Source organism: Scatophagus argus, chromosome 8 (assembly GCF_020382885.2).
Source record: "Scatophagus argus isolate fScaArg1 chromosome 8, fScaArg1.pri, whole genome shotgun sequence".
NCBI lineage: Eukaryota > Metazoa > Chordata > Actinopteri > Scatophagidae > Scatophagus > Scatophagus argus.
The window spans coordinates 25,266,041-25,285,189 of NC_058500.1; the positions used below are offsets into that span (position 1 = coordinate 25,266,041).

Genomic DNA, 19,149 nt, shown 5'->3' on the forward strand with positions numbered 1-19,149 from the left:
AGAATTACAAATCATTTCTGCAAGGATAATTAAGATTACTGTATCATATTGCAATATACCAGTCACATAGTTTTCAGTTCCATGTCACAGAGGAAATCCTGCACACTGTTTTGTACTAAGCACTGATGTTGTAACTAGATGTATAACATAGAGACAAAGGTGCAATATGGATCGTGTTCTTCATTAAGTCTCAAACACATGTCAGTCTGCAACTGTAACTAAGCTACACAACAGCAACTGTACTGTACTAATGTGATGTTCACAGACATTGTTTTCCTACAATGCAATACGCAACAGAAACTGAGGAGCTGCTCCCAGCTGGAAATACTGTGTGAAGGCTCTTACATCAGCAGTGGGCATTATTGTAAGACTAATGGTTTTTAAATTATCAATTCATTTGCAGATTATTTTTATGATTAATCAAATAATCATTTAGTCTTTTAGTCATTTAGTCAAAGAAATGTGAAAAAATTTGCATCACAATTTCCTTCTTCACATTGCTTCTTTTGTTCAACCAACAGTCCAAAACCCAAAGATTCTTTATTTACTATAATAAATGACAAAGAAAAGCAGCAAATTCTTACATTTAAGAAGCTGGTGATGGACTTATTTGCTTGAAAAATGACTGAAATAATTAATCATTCATCAAAATAGTTGGCAACTAATTTTATTTCAGTCAACTAACCTATAATCATAGCAGCTCTAGATCACTGATAAAGTCCTTCACTGGAGTATCATATCATTTTATTTTGTAGGACGCCAGGGCTGACTGAATAATCGATGAGGATGAAAACAACGTTAATCAAATGCTATTGCCTTCACAGAGGCCAGATCACAGCTCAGCTGAGCATCTCTGGCAGATTCTGGATCAGTGTGTTAGACGGTACTCTTTACTGCCGACATCATCATCCCTCCAGTAGTGTCCCACACCTGGAGAATCTATGATGAGCAGCACTGGACATGCATTGAGCCATATTTATCAAGTGGTATTAAGGGAGAATGACTACTCTACATCTCTGAGCGAAGAATAGCAAGATCATAATTCATTTGCAACAACTTCCTTATTTAGGCCTGCTATCAAGAAGAAGTAAGTAAGGACTTAGTAAGGGAAACCTCTTAGCTAAAGGCCTGATACTTAAAATAAAAGAAAAAAAAATGCAGTTCATATTTGTGATGACAGCATAAAGATCAGCTCTCCAGCACAGAGTGTGACACTAACCCTAACCCTGATCTATTTCCATAAGGATGCCGTCTGAACAATGCTCAGGTCCCGTCATGGCCTCAGCGTATGTTAAATATGTGGCTCAAATTATTTTAATGCAGTGAGGGAGAAATGGCCACTAATCCACTTTCATACCTTTCAGTAGCGTGAACATTTGCTCTACCCTTTATCGCCCTCCAAATTGACAAGTCTTTATGCCCCAATAATCTCTGTATATTTAAGGTCATTTTCCAGCCAATTACATTGGATGGTTGCGTTTGATGAATGTGATTTCCTTCACAGATTGAAGGAGAAAACCATGAATCAGCCATCTAATAGATCCAAGCACACAGGCCTCTGTATGGAATTTTGAAACAGGATTTCATAGATGTATTTAGTGACTCACTAAAATAATTCCTTCAACCAATTCCCCCAACACAGGACCTTTACATTTACTGCTAATATGAATAATCAGTTATACACACTTCACTTTTATTTTCACACTGTCTTTATGCTTTATGGTCATGTTTAGCCAATTCTTTTTTATTATTATTATTATTAAACAGAAAAAAGCAGCAAATGATAGGTTTTCTTTGTTTTTTTTTAATACAAGCTGCCTTTTTCATTATTAAAGTATTACAATAATTTTTTACCATTGATATAATACTCTGACTGCTTGTAAGCAAATTATTTCCTTTCATGCTTCAGGTTTTCTATATTTATCAGGTCTGTAGTTATTTTTGTCTTTTAGTTTTTTCTAAATTTTGCATTCTACATTCGACAGGTCAAGTCCACAATATTTAGATTTAATATTGCACACTGTAAATTTAAAACTGGGGAGTTGGACTGCAAAACTCAATATAACCTACTGAGCAATCAAGGCTATATTTGTGTTGTTCTATTAAAAACCAAGGTAATGCGTATAAACATGTGAACTACTGCAGATGTTATACAGTATTTCATTTAAAAGACAAACCTTTTATTTATTGAGTAAAACCAAATTCTGTCGCAGATGAAAGACTGAAGACATCGTCTTACAAAGCAGTGCTGTATTTTGCAGTGTTTAAAGCCAGTGATGTCTGATCCTGCAGCTAGCTGTGAGAGAAGAAACCTCTGTGAATGTTCTGTCAGTATCAGGCCATGTTTTGCTGGATGGCCAAATGAGCTGGATTAAAGCTGATGTCTTGCTACCAAATCCTGACACGGTGCCAGCAAACAAACCCATCAACCCCCAGATAGCGAATTAACCTCTTAGACCTTTGGTTGTGTTCCTTAAAATTATCGTTTTATTATTTTATCAGTGAATTCTAAATTTTTTTTAAATCCCCAGAATGTTTTTATGATTTCTCCTTTCCATCAAATGAAAATATTGATAATGTAGTATGTATGAAAAACTGGAATCTCTAAATGTAAAAATAGAATAAGGTCACGTGTGACTCACATTCAACATCATACTGGAGCTCTGAAGGTTCTCCACAAGATGCACCCAGGGCTCTGACACTTTTATTAATTTGCTGTTGCCATATTGTTTGCACCGAGCTGTGATTTCTCTGTTTGCCATTGTCCTGTGTGTATCCTTTGCAAATGGCCTGTTAATGGGATGCCCAAGGCTTCTGACTGCCCTCAGCCCTGTTTTGCCTGTTTGCTCTTTGTGCACCGCTCCTCTTTTGTTGGCTGATCAGCTTCCCAACGGGTCGCCAGACAAGATTCTTGGTATTTGTCGGCGAAATGAAAGGAGGGTTTAGGGATGGATACTGAGCACACCACAGCAGAGAAGTGAGCTGCTATTCTCCTATTCAAAGCCCTCCTCCCAGTTCAGTAGCTCCCCTTTATATATATTTGTTTTCTCAAAGACATCATTGAGAATATCCACAGCGCTACAAGAAATAAAGAAAAATCAACAAGTAGGTCAAACCCGGCAAAATTTCTGATGGATGTTGAAAAAGAGTTGAAACCATACGATTAGCTGCATTCTAAGAGCTAATTACACATTTAGATGTGTTTTCATGTTGTTAAGCTTTGATATGAGGCTTCAAAGGGGACTGCAATTCATGATTGTTTGAATGGATGGATTTATCAATTACCTAACTGATGTCAAAAAGTAATGACAAATGCCTATTAACTAGTTTATCTTATTGAGTAAGCGGGAATGAAGAAAAGCATGCAATTGTAATTTCATAAATTCATAAAAAGGTTTGTTCATTTTTTATGTTTGAATGTTTCTACTGTGGATTGAAGTCACTTTCCTCTACATTTGATCCCACATCATCATTATTGTTGTTATTATTAGTAATAGCAGTAGTAGTTGCAGTAGCAGTGGTAGTAGTTCTGTAAACTGCGTTTTAATTCAATAATTATCATACATGAGAATTCACTTACATCATATCATTCTGTAATATTATATGATATTAGTGTGTTAGCAGTGCGTTTCTGTTGTCCAAATTTATGATTCAGAGTGAGTGGTGGAGAACAAAATGAGTTACTGAGATTTTGTTCTTGCTAGGAAGACTTTGGTCTCACGTTATAACTTAAGCCCCGTTTTATTTACATATGACTTTGGAATCCTTTGAATTATTTCTCAGCACTGGAAAACATCCTTTTCAAAAATATCATAATACATGTATTTTTATGCATGTACAATTCATGGATATATTTTACATGCAAAGTATCCAAAACACATGTGTCATTATGAATGAAAACCTGGTTTTCACCTGCAATGTCTTTAATTCACTTAAATTTAACGGCCTATGTGAAATGTTCACATGTGCTTTTTTGTAATGGATCATTTTTATATATTAAAGGAGTTGAAACCTAAATCTAAAATATTACCTCCCTCTTCTACAACTGACCTTTTCATTAACTGATGGTTTTACTAATTGTGTCCATATACAGCTGCTGAGGTTTTTCCGCTCAAGCAAAGCTGAAATTCATTTTATTAAACAAATCACCAAATAAAACATTCTGCTCTCCAGCTTCTCCTCCTTCGTGTTATTTTCTTATTTCCTGCATATGTCTTCTGTTGCTATTACTTTACTTTACTGTTCCTCTGTGCTGCCACAGTGACCCAGTTTCCCCACAGGAATCAGAGTGTGATCTTCTAATGCCATCCCTGCCAGCCTCAACAGCCTGATTCAACTGTCCAGCCCCTTCAGTTTATAGAAGGAGACTGTAAGACAGACACTTTGGCCTAAAGTGGTGAAACATTCAAATCGATCATCAGTTGCAACTGGGAGCACTCAGACTGAACGGCATCAGCGATGTCTACAGTGTGTTGGCTGAGAGGGGTGCACGAGATGACAGTATGGATAAAGCAATATCATATTTAGGCATTTAGGAAAATATGAACTGAACAAGAGACTCTGAACAGAAACGCAGCAGCAGCGGTGGGGGCACAGAGGTCCCTCACAGGTCTTGTCTCAGGCAGGAAACGGGCTTTAATTAATCGACCAGCGAGCCTGAAAGCAGCATCTCGACTCGAACTCTCATTGTGGCGGTGTCACGGCAAATGTTCCTGATAAGGAAAGGCAGCAGAGGATCAAAGTCTCTGAGCTGCTCACTTTGCTCCTTTCTTCACATACTCTGAAAGTGTGAAACCATGAATCCTGTCCTCAGGTCAGCATGCCACCACAGCTGCTGCTGCTGCTGCTGCATGAATATTAGAGCTGGAACACACTCAGGATTCATCATGATCACTGCTAACAATGACAAGATGTAAATTCCTTCGTGTGGATTTCATGTCATAGAGCACCGCTTTTACATTTACACGATATTTGTCACAGAGTAAATTCTCATTGCACTGGAGCCATTTCTAATGGCTGATGCCCCACAAAGGGAAAAATCTAATTCACCAGACTCTAAATCTGTGAAGCTCCAAACCACATGCCTATCTGCAGCACCAACAAATGATAAAACTGACTGCATATTTTTAAATGTGACACGGCTGCAGTGTTGAGGAGTTTTTGGGAGTCGTGACATTTTTTTCATGTTGCGAGACCTGACTACAGATTATCATTTTGTCATCCTGACGAGTTATTTCTTGTAAGAGCGAACAAACGTTCAGTTCATGAACAGTTAGGTGTGGACTACAAGTATATGATAACAGATTCATATACTTTCAACTATTTAGTCTATTTTTTTTTTCAAGAAAACTGAGTCTTGCGATTTAAAAATCAGTTAATCTGACCCAAAGTGGCTCAGAATCTTTTGTGATTTTTTTTACTTTATAAATGACTTCAGTGATCAGTCAGTTGCAACAGAAGACAGGAACACTTCAACACAATGCTTATCATGATGATGATTATCACTGTGAGTGCTGATACCATTCCTCTGTGTTGCACATTGGCTTCTGGCCTCCTTGTCTTTTTTTTTTTTTTTTTTCATACGTCCCTTAAAAATGTGAATTTATGGAGTGAGGCAGAGGGGGGAGAAAGGGGAGGTTAATCCCAGTTTAATACACTGAAGCACAGCCCAGGACAAGGCTGTGATGATTGCGTTATCTCAAACCAACATTTGGGTCTCCCTCAATTTCAACCCGGCAAAATAGCTGGGAGAAAGTGCAGATGGAGTGGAGTAAGTGTGGATGCCTGGGGAAAAGCGTTTTTAATAGCTGCAATGCAACTTCTGTGCAAAGCTGCTTCCCGTCACTGGCACTGAATTTGTTTGAAGTGCTCTCTCCTTCCTCAGCTGTGCACCTTTTTTTTTTTTAACCAGGCTTATTTTGGACACCAAAATTTCTCCTGTTTTTTCTCCCCCCCATATATTTGGTTATGCATAAACAACATCCTGACTAAATGCAGCCTTAAACTGCAGATGACTGTGACTATAAGCAGTGAGTGGATCAGATATCTGTTACAGAGATCACCTGTTCTACCCATCACACCTGCATCTATGAAACAAAATGCCTTTTCCATGTTCCGAGGCTTTATATATTATCACCCAATTTATAACATGTAATATTACTTGCATAGCAGGAATTTACAGAATATAAGAGTTTAGCAGCTTTTTCATACATTCCAAACATTAACATCCATTACAATTAAATAATAGAACTACAGAAGTATGATGACATACAGAATAGCATATGCTGTAAATATATTCCTTATATGCAAATATCAGTTCAGAATCAGCTCAGAAAATGCAGACTGAAGGGTAGAAAAACATGCTATTGTATTGGTTTAAATATAAATCTGTTTTTTAACTAAAACAGTTTGTGCAGAAATAAAGCTGGCTAATTTTCATGTGGTATGCAGCCTGAGTGCTAGTGTATCATGTGGAATAACAGTAGCTTATCTGATGAAAAATGAGCATAAACAGTGTTAGTCTCACAGTAGCACACCTCCTTCATTCAGCCCACCGCTGACATACGCTCTGACTCCGCCTGAGATTCTGCCAACGTGCCACCAAAAACAATCCCATAAAAGCAAAATAAAATGAATATTTAAAAATACAATCTAAACAACGCGAAAGGAAACCTTAAAATCTCATGAATTTGCGCCGCGGGCTCCACACCACGAAGTGAAGCTGCTGAAAGATGAAAGTGAAAAGAAATAAAAGGCTCAATTTAATCTGCTTTAAAACCCTTCAACAGAACTCATGTGCCTGGATCTGTGAGAGTGAGGGCTGATAGGGGATAAATATATTTCTTACCATGCCTTCGAGCTATTACACCCCTCTCCAACACAGACGCCTATTCAACAGACACCGGTTTCATTACCAGCTGTAATAGGCTAAGTCCTAAAATTATTAAATGCCAGGCATGGATGACAGGAAGACACTAGCTCGGCTGATCTTTTGAAGAACATGAAAAAGAAAAAAAAAGTGTCACCAGTCAAACCAGTGGTCAGGAATCATTGGGAGCTACAGGCCTGAAGCCTAATTAACGGACAGCTAATTGTGCCAAGATGCTCCAGTCAAACAGGCCTGTCAGGCAGCAGGCCTCACAGTGAGAGCAGGAGCTTTCTCTGACAACACGTACTGTGCTGCGTGGGGAAAAACATATAGAAACTGCTAAACATGTCTCCATTTTAGAACTGCAGTGTGACATAAGCACGCCTTAAATGTGCCTGAAATTCTTAATTATGGCTGCTGGAGAAATATTTATTCAACAATGAATTATCCCATGTAAAAAAATATAATGGAAATTTTACTAAAAAATGTAAAAAAAATAATAATAATTGTAAGTTTCAGAGAAATTCTTTGAATTAAATTGTATAAACTGAACACATGTCAGCATGATCAGCTTAGCCCATTCGTTTTGTTATTTTTGCTTGTTTTTTTTTTTGTTTGTTTGTTTTGTTTTTGTTTTTTCTGTTTTGTTTTTCCAAGCTGTTTGGTTCAGGGCCTCGACCGTATAAACTCTCGTTTTGGTTTCCGGTTGAACTTGACGCCCGCGCGCGGAGCTGCCGCCGCGCGCGCTGACAGGCCGCGGTGAGGTGTCCCTGTCAGGCCGCCTGTAATTGATATGGACTGGCACATCGGTCATCTGTCAGCGCTGCTTTCAGGGGAGCGTTTGAGCGGCGCCACGGGAGCGCGTCGCGCTCCGCCGCTCCTTATCATAAATAATTAAACGGCTCCCGCGTCTGCTGGGAGAACAGCTTAAAGGAAGAGGAAAAAAACGAAGCGACAAAACGCCCACTTAGGACCAATTTGTAGACAAACCATCGTGTAGACGGCGGTCCAAGCAGCAGCTGACCACTCGCTCTTTAGTCACTGAAACTGTCTCACAGCGTGGCCGTGTCCCCCCCCCCCCCACGGCCTACCTTTGTCTCCGAGGATGCCGTCGATGCTGTGTTTGGTTTTCTTTTCTCCGTCTTCATCCTTTTTATCACACTCGTCCTCATCGTCCTTCTTTCCAAACCGAGCGCGAAGTACACGGCTGATCGAACTCACTGCGAACACACAGGTAGTTTCAGTATCCCAGAAAAAAAATAAAAACAATAATAATAATAATAATAATAAATACTGTCAAGCTTGGCTTTAATTTGCAATACTCTAGGTCTGTTCATTTGAATTCGGAAACAGCTTTTGAATGAAAATTTGAATGAAATGTGGCTTACCAGAGGAGGCCTCACCTGAAGGGACTGTGCTTCTGTCACACACTCCGTCCTTCAGCAGTTTATCCCGGATCTCCCAGCTGAACATGCCGGGGTTGTCCCGCTTGTACTCCTCTATCCGTTTCTCCACGTCCGGCGTGGCTACCTGCTGCAGGTGGAACCGACACGAAAACAAGGACACGATGTAAAGAACACAGGCTGTGGATGTGTTCAAGGCCGCAAAAAAAAACGTAAGAAGAATAATCAGCATTAAATATGGATTATCAGAGGAGTAAATAAGCCCCCACTAATTAACATCAGTCTACAAATCTTAGTTAGGTTATTGTTGTTGTTGTTGTCAGCCTCTCACCCTGGGCTTGCTGCCTCCTATGGCGCCGGGCCGGATGGATCCAGTCTCCTGGTAGCGGCAGAGGATCTTAGACACGCAGCCGTGGGAGACCCGCAGCTGTCGGGAGATGACGCACGGCCGTATCCCGTGGTGGGCCATCTCCACTATCTTGTGTCGGATGTGGTTGGGCAGCGGCCGACCGTTAATGAAGACCCCCCCGAGCTGGTTGACCCGTCCCTGGCCCAGAGGAGTGGACACTGAGGACGATACAAGGAGCTGTCTTACTCTAAATGTTATCACGAGAGACACAGGAAGAGACCCCTTCCCCTCCTATCACACTGAATTTTCCGAGGCCTAAACATAATAACGTAGCCGATATTAAATATGACATCTGAACTGTGGACTTTTCGTTAACAGACTGCCTTTAACGCCACTTCACAGTTCCATCCAAACCTGAAGAGGGTGTTCGTCTTCATTATTCACAGTCCAAATATTAATGGAATCTTCTGCTTCTCCTTCATGTTTTGTAGCTTCTTTGCTTTAGCCCAAATTTCCAGGGCAGTTGAAGAGATCCCATATTTTTAGGTTGTAAACTCTGTCCTTGGATTTTTACAGTAAGGGATGCTAATGAATGACGTGTTCCTAATGCTAGGGCCTTTAATATTTAGGCAAGAAAGCTAACATTGTAAGATTAAATATTTTTGTAAGCAAGAAAGAGATCGTCACTATGTGAAAAAAATACTTCCGAGTTCTTCACAGCAAAGCAAAATAAGGAAAAGAAAATCAAAGTAAGTACTGTTTAGTCAAGGCCGTTTGTCAAGAACTCTAAACATATTTTTATTTTCAAATGAAACTTTCTCATTTTCAGTGTTCTCATAAAGGCTGCTGTCTGAGAGGGTAAAGGCCCAGCAGGCTGCTGTGAAGCCGGGTCACCCAGCTGCTGCTCCGCGGAAGCCTACCTTCCAGAGGGAATCCGGTGCGGGGGTAATTCTGTCCGGGAGCCGGGCGCATCATCCGCGGTACCGTTCCTGGCAAAGACGACATTATACCACAAAAACAAAGATACAAAAAAAAAAAACAAAAAAGCAACCCCAAAAAAAAAAAAAAAAAAAAAGAAATGAATAAAGTTTGTAGATGTCCAGTTCACGTATAGACTCGTTGGTCACAAATGTTTTAAAAGTGGAATTTTCTGACAGATCCGGTGTGTGGCGGAAGAGGAAAAAGGAGCTTAAATATCAATATGACAAAACCCCCCAAAACAGTCTTGAGTTAACAGAGCAGCGCAGCGAGTCCCTGTACTCTTAATATGTTCATAATATGCAACTGCTCTGTGTCTGAATATGAGCTCATTTAACCGGTGTGAAGGGCTGTGCTGATGGTCACCCGCACAAGTCTGGACCAGGCGGGCTCGAAATGGGAGGACGGGTCGCGAGCACCGATAGGTTCTTGGGGTTTTCTCTTATTCGAGAGGGAAAAGCTCCAACAAGTTTCAGCAGCCAATAGGAATGAAGGGATAAACACACACACACACACACACACACACACACACACACACACACACCACAGAGCCGGGACTGAAACTAGGTTCTACAGCCTCCACACCAACACATCAGCCTGCACAGCAGGCTACACAGGGTGAACAAAAAGACATAAACACCTGTCAAATACACTGCAGTCCAGTGCAATAAACAGCTGCTGGCTGTTGGTCAGTGTTTGTTATCACTGCTGCTTCTTTTGTCATGCGTCCTCCTCTTTACTTAATAGCTACAGCTGGAAACAAACAAACAAAAAAAAAACCTTTACAATAATGCAATACTTACTCGGCAGCATGCAAATATTATTAATATTTCTGCTTTTTCTGTGACTGACTTTCGATTCTCTCTAACAGCAACCTATCATTGCCCAGCCATTAAAAGCCAAATGAAAGAGGAGTTGATTAAAGTAAGGTTTGACAGACTGACCTTCATTCCTGGCACCCAATAACCTTTATGAGGAGGAGCACGCCACACTTTTTTTGCCCTGGGTTTTGTCTCTTAGGGTATGGCAGGTGACACTATCCCTCTGACTGAGTTAAAAAATTATAGGCTTAATGTAAATATAATACAGATAAATATACAGAATTTATAAATATTTTAAAAATCAAATACAAATAAAAGAACACAAGAAAAACAAAAATAAAACTACTAATTTTCAAAAAAAAGTGGATATTGAACATGGAATGTTATTTGACAGGGCTATATCTGATATGAAAATGCAGAACAAATTGTCAATACTGACATTATAAAGTGAAATTGTAATGTAAAGTAGGTTAGAGAAATATTAGATATCTATGTCTATAGCTGTATCTATATGTATACCATCATATCTATATATTGCACATACAGTATTATACATCTGCAACAGTCAAATAATAGAAGTATTATTCAGGGAATACAGGCCTAGACTCTTTTTGTTAGGGCCACATACAGACATGAGAGGAAGATCTACAGTCACTACCCAGGGTTGCAAATAGGAGGGTTATGCTACTGCCATCACCTCTTTTCAAGATATCATGGATGATATTTTCCTGAAAATTAAGACTGCAGACGTAAAGAACAGTCTCAGTAATCTATCGTTAAGTAAAAGGATTCCAAGTACAGACAAAATAGGGTTGGTGCATTACTAATACAGCTGTTCACACCGTATATCCAATTCTTTTGACGTGCATCATAATATCCTAATGTGTTATTTGTTATATCCATCATTTGTGTTTATCACAGCAAAAGTTATCTCATGACACTTTCAGGTAAGAGCAGGTCTAGACCATATTCTTTAGGTTAATCTACAGAGAGACCTAACATTAAGCTAAAAGCGACAGTAAAAAAACAATAAAAGACATTATCACATAAAAGCCAGTATATAAAAGTGTGTTTTGAGAAGTAATTTAAAAGAAGTCACTGACACTGAAAGCTTTATCTCCTTGGGAAGGTTGTTCCAAAACTGGAGAGCTTTGACAGAAAAGCTTGGTCACCTTTAGTCTTTAACCTAGACTTTGGAATGACCAGAGGGGCTCCACCTGAGGATCTCAGGCTTCGGCCTGGCTCATAGGGGGTCAACAACTCTATTATGTAACTAAGAGTCAGACCCAGACATGCTTTAAAAGTGATCAGTAAAATCTTAAAATCAATTCTAAAAACCAGTGAGAAGCCTAGCTGCTGCATTCTGAACTAGTTGTAGGTGTGAAAAGGACTTGTGGGAGATGCCAGGAACTGTCCTGTCTACGTCTTCTTCCCCCCCTTCACCCGGCTGACTATCAGCAGGATAGTCCTCCCTTGCAAGCCGGGTCCTGCTCAAGGTTTCTTCCTGTTAAAAGGGACTTTTTCCTTGCCACTGTCTGCTTGCTCGGGGGTTCAGGCTCTGGGTCTCTGTAAAGCATTTAGAGACTATTTTGACTGTATAAGGTGCTATATAAATAAAAAATTAAAAAATTGAATTGAAATTGAAGAGAGTTGCTGTAGTCTAACCTGGAGAAAATTAAGGTATGGATCACCTTTTTGAGATCAGACTGTTGGAAGAGTGGTTTGAGTCTGGAGATCGTACGCAGAAATAATAATAGTAGTTTTAGTAATGTGGAAATATGGCTAAATGTTAGTAATTGCCATTGGTGTCAGAACCGCAGCAGGAAGTCCAACCACAATCTATAAGAAACTTGTAAGATGAGAACACACTTAGACTCTGGGGTAGAAGCCAAGTTAATAATATGCGTTAATAGGACATGAATGTGTACAGAAGGAGAGTTAGAGAAGAAGAGAGAAGCTCAGTGCATTATGGGAGATCCCCCAGCAGTCTAAGCCTATGGCAGTATAACTAGAGGCTAACCTAGGCCAGCCCTAACTATAAGCTTTATCAAAAAGGAAAGTTTTTATCTTTTTATCTTTTGGAAGCTCTAGGAATCATAAGTAACCTTGCACCCTGTTAGCTGATTTGGGGCTATATAAATAAATTGATTTTAATTGAATTAATAGTGCACTATGAGCTCTTTAACATATGACGGTACCTGGTCATTGCGGGCTTTATATGTGAGAAGACTTTTAAATTTTATTCTGAATTTTATAGGCAGCCAAAGTAGAGAAGCCAGTAAGGGAGAAATTGGATCTCTAACACGAGTTCTGGTAAGTATATGTGCAGCAGCATTTTGGATTAGCTGGAGAGTCTTTAGACACTTGTAGGGGCAGCCTAATAATAGAGAGCTGCAATAGGCCAGCCTTTAAGTAATAAATGCATGGACTAGTTTTTCTGCATCTTACTGAGACAGAATGTGCCTAATTTTTGCAATGTTGCATAGGTGAAAGAAGGCAGTCCTTGAAATTTCTGCTATGTGTGAGTGAAAGGACTTTGCAGTTGGTCTGAAAGCCAAGGGGATACCATCCAGAGTAACTATATCACTAGATAATTTGTTTCCAAGATGTTTAGGGTCCAGCACAGTAACTTCAGTTTTGTCTTGAGTTTTGAAGAAGAAAATTGGAAGTCATACAGGTATTTATTTATGTCTTTAAGACATGCCTGAAGTTTGATTAACTGATTTGTTTCAGCTGGTTTCATTGACAAGTACAATATCATATGTATATACTATATATATATATACAGTACTGTGTGTCATTTCCATAACAATGAAATGCATGGTGTGTGTTTCATAACAATATCACTAATGGGGAGCATATATAAGGAGAATAGCATTAGTCTGAGCACAGAACCAATACTACTAGAGGATTCATTGTTAATAAACCAATCTGATAAATAAGACTGAAACCAGCTTAATGGAGTTTTTTTAATGCCAATTAAGTGTTCCAATTTGTGTAATAAAAAGTAATGATCAACGGTGTCAAAGGCAGCAGTAAGGTCTAACAACATGAGTACAGAAAGAAGACCCACATCAGATGCAAGTAAGTCATTTGTGATGCCGACCAGTGCTGTATCTGTGCTGTGATGAGCTCTAAAACCAGACTGGAAATCCTCAAATAAACTATTGCTAATTAGAAAGTCACAAAGCTGATTGGTGACTGCCTTCTCAAGGATCATAGAGAGAAAGGGAAGTTTAGATATTGGTCTATAGTTGCCCAGAACCTGTGGATCAAGATTAGGCATTTTAAGGAGAGGTTTGACTACAGCTACTTTAAAGGACTGTGGTACATAGCCTTCTATTAGAGATAGATTGATCATATCTAGTAGGGAAGTGCTAAGTAAGGGTAAAACTTCTTTGAGCAGCTTAGTTGAGATGGGGTGAGGGTCAATGAGAGAAAAGCAGTCTAGATAAAAATCTGGTCCTACAGCTGTTTCTAAGGCTCCTGTGTTTGAAGGTAGGTCATTAGCAGTTGAGGTCACAAGGTGGAATTTTGTCTCCAATGAGTAAAATTCTGTCATTAAACAAGGTCATAAAGGCATCTACTGAGGACTGTAGGAATACAAGGCTCAAGAGCACTATGGCTCTCTGTCAGCCTGGCTACAGTGCTGAACAGGAACCTCAGTTTGTTCTTATTTTCCTCAGTTAATGTTGAGTAATAGGCTGCTGTGGCATTCCTTAAGGCCTTCCTATAAGATTTAAGACTATCTTGCCAGATCAAGTGAGATTCTGAGCTTGGAGGAACACCATTTCCTTTCAAGTTTTTGTGAGTTTTGCTTTAATTTGCAGATGTCAGAGTCATACCATGGTGCTAATTTCTTTTGCTTTGTTAGCGGGGCAGTAGAATTGAGCGTCGTTCTCAGCAAGGTTGTATTACTATCAATGAAATGATCAATCTGAGAGGGATAATATAATTAGCATTAGACTGTTCCTTTGCATAAAATGTTCTGCTACACCGAGACATGATTTTGAACTAGTTGCCATTGGAATCACTTCCCTAAATTTAGCTACAGCGCTATCAGATAGATATGTAGTGTAAGAATTTGTTCTTAGTCAGATAAATTTCTCTGATTAAACACTAAGAATATTCTTAGAATGCTCTCCTTTTCATTGATTCATGCGTGACTTTCAGTTAACATACGATTCAAACTTATTGCATATTTTGTTGAATTGTGCACATACATTATTCTAAATATTTCCAACAACGTTCAGATAAATCCATAATTTTATTCAAGCTAACAGTGCACTTCACTTGAGTCATATCAGATTTTTATCTGCACCCAACCAGGTGTTAATGCTTGAGGTGGTAAAACAAGTCTCTCGTATGTCCCTCTTTTGTTGTTACAGTGTTCTTATTCTTACATATTAATGTGGTTTGTGGTGCATCTGATCTATTGTAATCTCACTATTTTCATACTACTTTCTCTCCTTTCAGCCATGCTTGTTGTTGCTGTGTGTAACTCGAATAAGAAGAAGAATAAGAAAACCTTTATTTGTCCCACAAAGGGGAAATTGCAGCGTTACAACAGCACAAACAAGAATAGCACGGGAATTATAAAAAAATATAAAAATACACATAAACATAAAATAGCATCTACCAACCTAACTCTTGAATTTCCCTCAGGATCAATAAATTATCTATCTATCTATCTATCTATCTATCTATCTATCTATCTATCTATCTATCTATCTATCTATCTAACTCAACTACAGCTCTGTATAAATAATACATTTCTATGTACAGTGAATTCCAGTGTACAGTGATGTGACACATGAAGTGACTAAAGTGTTGCACGTGGTGATTGCAGATGGGTGACAGAGCTAACAATGTTCGTTGTAGATCCTGACAGCAGCAGGAAGGAAAGACCTGCAGAATCTCTCCTTCACACAGCGAGGATGAATCAGTCTGTCACTGAAGCTGCTCTCCAGAGCGGACAGGGTGTCCTGCAGGGGCTGAGACTCATGGTCCAGCATAGATCATAGATATTAGTTTAGCCAGGACCCTTTTGTCCCCCACTTCCTGTACTGAGTCCAGAGGACAGCCCAGGACTGAGCTGGACTTTCTGATGATCTTGTCCAGCTTCTTCCTCTCCCTCTCTGTGATGCTGCTGCGCCAGCAGACCACACCATACATGATGGCGGACGCCACCACAGAGTCGTAGAAGGTCTTCAGGAGTGGCCCTCTCACTCCAAGAGATCACAGTCCCCTCAGGAGCTACAGCGCTGCTTTGGCCTTTCCTGTACAGTGCGTTTTAATTCAACTCCACTCCACTCGCTCAATGTCCATTCCCCGAATGTTCAATTTAATTCAATTCAGTTCAATTTATTTATATAGCACCTTATACAATCAAAATTGTCTCCAGATGCTTTACAGAGACCCAGAGCCTGAACCCACGAGCAAGCAGACAGTGGCAAGGAAAAACTCCCTTTTAACAGGAAGAAACCTTGAGCAGGACCCGACTCACAAGGGAGAACCATCCTGCTGATAATCGGCTGGGTGAAGGGGGGAAAGAAGAGGTAGACAGGACAGAGAGGATGAAAGAGAGAGAGAGAGAGAGAGAAACGTAATGTTAATAATGTTCACCGGGACAAGGGCGCTAGGCTGGCGTCTGCAGAAGTCCACCACGGTCTCTGTGGTCTTCCCTGCATTGATGAGGAGGTGGTTCTGCTGACACCAGTCCACAAAGTCCTGCGTCAGTCCTCTGTACTCTGTGTCGTCATCATCGGTGATGAGGCCAACAAGCGCAGAGTCATTCGAGAACTTCTGCAGGACACAGCTGTCCGCGTTGTGTCTGAAGTAACTGTGTCATTATGTCACCAATTTTGAATATTGCTTTTATCATATTAAAATTTATATCTATGTCACCATGAATGATATGATGTGACACATCCCTGTTTATCATCAATCTACTGTATGTCCTTTGTTTTCATGGTTTTGACTGAGAGACCCCATGCAGAAATGAAATGAATCAATAAAAAAATATATATTGATGTACGGTATCATCAATTAATATATATTTTTCTATTGATCTAGATACACATTGCAACAGAAACAGAAGCATGATCACAGCACATTGCTTCCTGGAGGATTATAATACGTTCCCATAGACAGTATAAAGGAAGTGGATATTGTGACTGTGACGTCACCCATGCTTTAAGACTACCATATTGAAGCCTTGCGTTTGGCATTTTGTCTGTCACCATCTTGGTCTTGTTCTTTTTCTTTATTTGTTTGTTTGTTTTAAGCTAGCAGTGAAGATATTTGGATGGGTAGGTGGAGCTGTGAAGGACTTTGAATATCAACGTAAGGCAAGGTAAGTCAGCTGATTCAAAAGCCAGTCAACTTGTGGTGAGGTCAGCTGGTCAAGGCAGTTACAAACTGTCAGCTGGAGTTTTCTGAGAGAAGAAAGAGAGGATCTATTTTGATTGTATGACACAAAAAGTCAAATTTACTAACTACTAAACCGACAACTTCTTCAACTTCTAATAACCTTTTCCTCTGCTTCGCTCACATTCACTGTCATTCTGCTCTCGTTCCCTCTCACTCACTTGCTCGACCTTTTACAACCTTTTATACTCTCACTGTTTCAGCACTGCAGGGAAACCTTGGTTTCTGGCGATCATGTGGCCACCTACATATTGCACTCTAAATAATAATCACTTCATGGTTGACCTAACTCAACAATGTGTTAGTTACAACGTAATAAAATGGCCTTTTCAGATCATAATGGCGATTTCAATCATAACAACAGCATTAGATGTTTCACTCTGATTCATAAGTTATTAAGCTATCTGCTAATAACATGATCTCAGAATGGCAGCTGAAACACCATTGATGACTTTGAGCTAACAGAGTTCTATCTGTCCAACATGTCCTCTGCTGACATGCACTATCCTGCAGCCTCTCTATCATGTGATGGGCTGGTTGCTTGTCTTTGTATTAATCAGTTAGATCAGGCTGGCCTTCCCAAATGTCAAAAAGAAAAGCGTCTGTGTGAGCCACATGAAAGTAGCAGCCCCCATTTACCACGCAGTGTGCCAATTGGTTTCACTTAATCGATTTTGGTGACCAAGGCATGAATGCCCCAGTTCACCAAACAGCCGAAGTTCCAAGCCCGTCTGTTCCAGACAACATGACTTTCACCTCACTTCCGAAAACATGTCAAAAACACTAATAAATGCTCTTCAAATGCGCCAGGTTTCATAGATCCATGTTGTGGCACAATTCTGTTCACGTTTTTTTAAAGCATCAATCGTGTGCTGCTGTATAGATTATCACTTACTTACTTTTCAAATGTAGCAGCATCTAAATCATTGAGAAATGCTAGTGTAGAGCAAAGGTTATCATCATGGCTGCATTTACCTGCTAAGGGGCCCCCGAGGCAAAAATGAGTGGCTGGGCCCCTGCTAAGTCCGCATTCTTCCCTTCCCTGAGCAGTGTGTATGTTATTCCTATGCTGGAATACTATACAGCCCTACATCAGCTGTGTGGGCATTTGATGAAATGCATTAACTTAAGGATATGCAACATATCAGTGCAACACCAAAATAATAGAGATCTGACCAGATTTCAAGTATGTCTCTTAGAGACCCTGCAAGGCAAGGGCTCGAGTGGAAAGTGCAGCATATCCCAGATGCATTTTCAGTCAAATGTGTTTGTACTTCAAAGCAATTTGAAACACTTTAAAACTAGGGCCATAGCCTCTTTACTCTCCTTCTCTTTGCCTCGTTTTCTTTATATGATGTTTCACATACTGAGACAATACTGAGAATTATGCTGCTAAACTGACCACAGTCTTTTAGCCTCCATGTTAGAAAGCATGGAAGTCTCACTAAACAAGTGAAACACAAATGTTAGCTCAAACACTAATCCAATTTCAGACGGAGGAAATTATTCCCATAGAATTTCAACATCCTTTTTCGAATTGTGGGGGGCAACTTACTGTTTGGCCACCATAGTCAAATCTCAGTAATTAAGATTATGAGTGGGCATTTGATACAGAGACATGGCGTGTAAGCTGTTGGTCTGCAGAGGTTTTGGGTTCCACAGCAGTTTGGGTTCCAAACAAAGCCTGATGTGTGACTGACATCAAAGCTCAAACTTGAACTTAACTGGTACATTTGGAGTTCACAAGCTTCAAGAATCACAGTTCAGCCCCACAGATAACACCACATCAGGCCCTGAAGGCCCCCTAACATGAGTAAGAAGACAGAACCAGATCATTCTACTGGTAAACACTTACGGCGTGAGGAATGAACGAGACTGAAGGTGAGCATAATATGTTCCAACATGTCCATACTCAAATCGGGAATTAAAGCAGATACACCTCATTTCACTCCTCCCTTTTGTGAAGGAACTGGAGAGAAGAGATACAAATCAGTCAGCCCAGTGAGAAAGACAAAAATAAAGCCAAAGATTTCCAAAAAAGTAACTGGAAACATAATTAATTTCTTATGGTTGGATATTTTTTACTGTTTGCTTGCATGTTACAGTCCTGTTGAAAGCATTGCTAACTTGTTTTTTTCACAGGCGATTACAGCAAGAACAAGACGGGCTCAGAGGCCAGCAGAGCATGGGACCTTCATGAGGCCGAGAGCCACCTCCAGGATCAATGTTGCCATTTTGTTGATCAAGCAACGCAGATCCACCATGCAAGATGCATTTCATTTGCTAAATAGCTGTCTGAAG

The 19,149-nt window shown here is 39.9% G+C and overlaps 1 protein-coding gene across 2 annotated transcripts in view; it reads right to left on the minus strand.

The window, feature by feature from the left end:
• Positions 1 to 9,692, minus strand: part of LOC124063567 (paired box protein Pax-7-like) — a 59,439-nt gene extending 49,747 nt beyond the window's left edge. Inside the window, exons 1-4 of one of the 2 annotated variants that reach the window (XM_046397347.1) lie at positions 9,541 to 9,692; positions 8,603 to 8,838; positions 8,257 to 8,401; positions 7,960 to 8,088 (exon numbers count right to left, since the gene is read on the minus strand). In XM_046397347.1, the coding sequence (XP_046253303.1) occupies positions 7,960 to 8,088; positions 8,257 to 8,401; positions 8,603 to 8,838; positions 9,541 to 9,625 (595 nt within the window). In that variant the 5' untranslated portion in view covers positions 9,626 to 9,692. The remainder of the gene's footprint in view (positions 1 to 7,959; positions 8,089 to 8,256; positions 8,402 to 8,602; positions 8,839 to 9,540) is intronic. The other variant, XM_046397348.1, reaches the window with a different exon arrangement.
• Positions 9,693 to 19,149: the final 9,457 nt, after the last annotated feature.